Source organism: Gavialis gangeticus, unplaced genomic scaffold (assembly GCF_001723915.1).
Source record: "Gavialis gangeticus isolate Ggan-Ray unplaced genomic scaffold, GavGan_comp1, whole genome shotgun sequence".
NCBI classification, from domain to species: Eukaryota; Metazoa; Chordata; order Crocodylia; family Gavialidae; genus Gavialis; species Gavialis gangeticus.
This window is the reverse complement of record NW_017729015.1, coordinates 20582114-20587355: the sequence shown is the minus strand read 5'-3', so window position 1 is coordinate 20587355 and position 5242 is coordinate 20582114. Positions and strand designations below refer to the sequence as shown.

Sequence of the window (5242 nt, the reverse complement as noted above, 5' to 3'; positions counted from 1 at the left end):
CTTGAGAAAGCAGCTAGAGCCTCTGAGTCTGCGTACAGCTGTTAGCTTGGCCAGGTGGCTCTAAGTGTTCTCCATGAACTGCCCCTACACTTGACGTCACAGGAAGGTTAGAACGAGCAGAGGGATCTCCATGCACCAGTCTGTTCTGCTGCAGGTTAGCACAGTAACCTCTTCAATGCCCTTCTGGGGTCTGAACAGGGCTGTTACAGAGCCCACCAGAAGTCTCAGCTTTTCCTCCAGTGCGTTTGTTTTGTGGCGTTTTATGCATTTCCTGGGCTCCCGCCCCCAGCATGCATTCTACTTTATGCCCTCAGCTAGTTGCCTGCAGCAACCATGTACCCCTTCCCTCCCACTAACAGCTCTAATGCATCTCCCTTATCAGCTTACTGTAGAACAGAATAACTCTTCCTCTCTGGTAAACTCTTCCAAGGAAACTAAACCACGCAGTTAAAAATCTTTGCCTCAGAGCAAGTGTGTTTTATATCAAGGGTTGCGCTTTGGGCGCCTTCCCTGTAATCCGCTGTATACAAGCCCCTGGGTGCGACTAGAGCTGGAATGCTGGTGACCATTTAACCTGTAGCGTGTACGGGAAACCAATGAAATGCAACCGTCTGTACTAAAAGTTTGCAACTGACTGCTTAGTGTTTGTTTTCAAAGTTCACCCCTGGGTTTATTCTCTCCTCTAGAATCAAGAGCAAACACTTGCAATAACATTGCCAGTGTGTTCTCCCACCATGAGGTTTGATTTGTGGGATCTTTTTGTAATAGGAGAATGCTCAGGCCCTCTAAATCTGTTTTACAAAATCTGTTTGTACTCGTCTTTCTATCAATAAAGAGTGGCAGCTACAGACCGACTTGGTGCCATTAGGCCCTCTGACTACTACTGTTTGATTTACACACCTTCAAAACCTCTGGAAAGAGTTAGCATCTGGATATCTGTCAAGATTAAAAACCAAAAGCATCATCTGCTCCCGTGGTTCTCAACCTGTTTTAGACACCAGACATGCCTCAGAAAGTGGAAGGTCTTAGAGTTCTTGGTTCTCTGACTACAGAAACACAGAACAATTCTTCTGTTTTAAAGAACTTCAAAGCCCACAACAGGTCAGAATGTTTCTGACACTCTGGGTTCCTACTGGAAATCCATTTATCTTGCCAGTCACGTGTACGTGACTGCACACCTAACAATGCTGACATAGTGCTGCTGCAGTTGAGAACTGCTGATTTGGCTGGCAGGAAAGAGCATGCAAGTGAAGTGTAAGAGAATCTAGTCTTGTCACTGTATTTCGTGCACAGCAGCCAAACACATCCATTGACAGGGAGGTAAACAATGAACCTTTTCTGTCAACCAGTCTGTAAAGAACTTCTTTGCCTCAAAAGAGCATCTAGGCTCTGTAGGCATTGCTGCTGGGGTTTGGGCATTACTCTGCACAGCAGCATCCAGATTAGCCTCCAGAAAAAATGAAAGGGCACCAATGGCCAGAAGCAAGCCCCTATGCACAAAACAGTTCATTTCAGAAGTTGGAGCATCTTAAAAAATAACTATTTACAGCCAAATTAAATAGAAAGATCGGTCCATGGTGCTAACAAGCAATACCCCCAAGAACAGATTAATGGCACCCTAGCATTCCCACTATAAATAATGAATGAAAGCTGCCTATTCTGTTCCTGTTACATCCATCTTAATCCACTGAGCTTGTTCACTGCCCTACAGATAGAGTTCAGACTGCAGTTGTTCTAAGAAAGGAAGCCAACAGTCCGTAAGGGATAGAGTCTAATATCTGCAGCTCAGGAAACTTCTGAAACTCAGCACAGGAATTAACTCTTGCTCAAAGAGGTACCTTCCAAAATGGATCTTCTTATGATGCATAAAGTGCAGCAAAAGTTTGTCCTGCTCATCTCCACTTGAAAAAGCAGGGCTTGGCTAGACTTTATGCAAAACATGGCATCCTGAGACACTGCTTCAGTCTAAAAACCCCCCACTTTGCTTGACACAGATACCTGGCAACTTGGCAGAGTAAAAGGTTCTACAAGAGATCTGAACGGGGGAGGATTAGCCGCTTCAACACCAGAGGAGATGCAGCTGTGCAGTCCTGATATTCATAGGAACTAAATGAAGAGCCTTGAAAAACTACGGGATGTTGCTAACAAGGCTCTGGTCAGTGTCACAGCCCATTGACACATTGTGAGTCTTGCGTTCAGGGTTTTTTTTCCTTTTTATTTCAAAGCTGAAATGTCTCTCCAATTTGGGCAAACACATCCATCCGCACAAGGGTGCTTGGAGATATTACAATAGTCCAAGGGAAATGACACAAACCCTAGTTTGGTTCCTTACCAAAGTACAGCAGACCAAGTGCCAGCATGCAGGCTGGCATTCTTGTGTAATGAGTTCCGACAGGAAGATGACGGGCCTTATTAAACAAGGCCATGACACTGGACTCCTGAAGACACAGGCACACGGTGCCCAGCTTTCCCGACCCTGCAGGGCTCCGGCAGAGTTCAGTTTCTCAAGAAGGTTCCGACGTCAAGCCGTACTTCTGCTTCAGGATTTCGACTGTAGGAGCCAGAGCACTGCAGAAAGAAAGGCAGAGGGAGTGAGGACCAGAAAGGAGCTACCCTCGGGATGCGGGTGTGCACTCCAAGGGTGGGAGAATGCAAGGACAAGCTGAGCAGTCGCCTTCAGCTTGCAGCAAGAGAGATGGATGGCATTGTACTTTTAAGAACTTGCAAAAACGAAAGTTAGCAAGTCCTCCTCTTCTGAGCCCAGCTCCTAAATGGGTTCTCCACATTTAGGGGACGGAGATACAGACAGTTAAAGAAGTCTTTTTCTATGGACACAATCTGGGCTAATGCACTGTACAGAACTCAGGAAAACAAGCCCACCCTTAAACACATTTTGTATTTCACCTAAAGCACAAACTGCAGCCACACTCAGCAAAGGGGCTTACCAGCCTGGCCGAATAATAGTGTATTTCCCAGACACAGACAAATCAACCACTGTTGATCCCAGACGACATTCTGGACTCTGAGTGTCTCCAAGTGGACCGCCATCAATGACCAAGGATAACTGAGGCCAGAGGTCTTGGAATTCCTGAGAGAAGGAACAAAAACCACGTTCAACATCCAAAACTCATGATGGGCTTTTGACTTAGTTTTTAAGGAGACTCCATGAGCCAGGTGACAGTTTCTAGCATTAGGCGAGGAAATCTCATTGCTTTGCTTCTGAGCAGAACTCCATAACCAGACACTTGAGAACCCATGTGCGTGTGTAAGTGCTGTGAAATGAAGGAAGCCTTTATAGCCAGCCAGGGTTGGGACTGAAAGTGGCTTTGAGAGTCCATTAAGCCTTAAAACGTTGTCCACATTCATGACTGACTCATGCCTCCTGAATCTGGGGAGGCATCCGCAGAAACTGCAACGGCAGCAGCCCTGTCGGAGGGGCACCAGCCCTACCTACAGTGTCAGCGTTGGCCGTCAGCGGGGGCACCATCCCCGTCAGGGGAAGCACGTGCACCCCTGTGCACTCCCTGCCAGTTGTTTATGTCCGCGTTTATATGCAGCCTGTTCCAAGTCTCCTTTCTACAAGGAGCAGTAAGAGGAATACCAGGGCTCAGGAAAAGGCACCATCACTAGAAGGTCCTTGGTTCACTGCACAAGTAATCAAGCTTGTGCAAGCAATTTTCCTCAGTTCCAATCTGGGAGCCAAGCATAAAAGCTTTCTGCAGCATCAAAAGCCTTACCGAGACGGTGAGCGTGCTCGCCTGAGAGCTGACGTTAGCGCTCGTTAAGGCCAGGGGTCCTGGGCAAGCCTGTGCCAGCTCCCTGATGAACGTGTGGTTTGGAATGCGAACACCGACCAGCTACGAGAGAGAAGGGTAAATGTGTTTACAGCCAGTGATCAGAGCTCCAGATCAGATGTCTCTCTTGTTACATTGGCTAAAGGCCTCTTGGCTTACAGCCCCAGGCTGAAGGGGCAATGTCCCAGCACCTGCTGCGATGGGGCAAGGATATGAAGCCAAGAGCCTGCAGCACAGAGCTGGGCATATCAGAAACTGCACGTCCCACCGCAAACAATCACATGCAAGACATCATCGCGTGCCTCACTGACCAGGCAGAACCAGGCTCAAGGAAAAACCAAGCAGCACTGAGTGCACAGCAGATGCATGGCACACAGGAGCAGGAGTGGGAAAACCCCCTGCCTGTCAGACCGGAGATGCTGCTCATCCCAAAGACTTACCAATGTGAATGGGTTCAAGTCCTTGTTGAGTCCATCTGAGCGCTGCAGGACCAGCGTCACGGGTCCGGGGAGCAGGTCCCGTAGAAGCTCCTCTGGCACGTTGACGTGGCAGTACCTGCAAGGCAAAGGGGGATCAGACCTCAGGCTCCTAGTTAATGTCCGGACACAAGCTACCTCCAGATGCATTTCCAGGGCCACAAAGTGGAGAGGCACAGATCCCCCTCTCCCCCCCACAAATAAGGATGGTTTATCTGTACTGATGCTGCTGCATCCACCCTCATTTCAACACCCCGTACCTGGCCCCGCTCCCTTGTAACAGAACTGGGCTGCGTACAAATCCTCCACGCCGAGAAAGGCGCCTCGCTCACAACCAGCGACAGAACACAGCCCTTTCCCCGCATCACTAGTCTGCGGCCATCCAAAGTGATGGAAACGCAGCTAACTTTATCACTCCGGTCACAACTCTCTACACGCCTGACCCAGGAGGGGAGGCAGGGTCACGTCTCCTTTTGCAAGGTGCCGCTTACAACCCAACGTGAAGCTGACAGGAAAAGGCCCAGGCGGCAGCTTACTGACCCAGCAGATGCTCTCTAGGTTTCAGGCACCAGGCCCCCTTGTTAAACTGAGCCCCCCCCTTGACAAATGCACCACCGGGCTTTGGCTCGTTCCTTCGAGTGGAGAAAAGCAACAGAGCAACTCCGGGAGCTCAGGGATGGCCCCAGGGTGGAAAGCTCCCAAACGCTGTGGGGTGCGAGCAGGAATCTCCAGAGTGGTCTCGCCGACAGTGCAGTGCGCGGCCCCGCGGCACCTGGGGGAGGGGACCCACCGCCCCCCGGCCGCGCACCTGTAGATGTGCTCCACGCAGGACAGGCAGATGGCGAGAGGCTTGCTGCCGTCGCGGCCCTTCAGGCTGTAGACAGCGCGGACGGCACGCGAGTCCTGGGCCAGGCAGGCGACGCCGTAGATGGTGTCCGTGGGCAGCGCCACCAGCCCCCCCGCCTGCAGCGC

The 5242-nt window shown here is 50.4% G+C and overlaps 1 protein-coding gene across 1 annotated transcript; it reads right to left on the bottom strand.

Annotated features, from left to right (window-relative positions):
• Window positions 1-937: 937 nt before the first annotated feature.
• On the bottom strand, window positions 938-5242 carry YRDC (yrdC N6-threonylcarbamoyltransferase domain containing; the record flags this gene model as incomplete). Its single annotated transcript, XM_019512095.1, has 5 exons — window positions 938-2568; window positions 2946-3088; window positions 3738-3857; window positions 4235-4349; window positions 5079-5242. Coding segments are annotated over 5 exons (606 nt in total), but the record flags the coding sequence as incomplete, so codon positions are not given.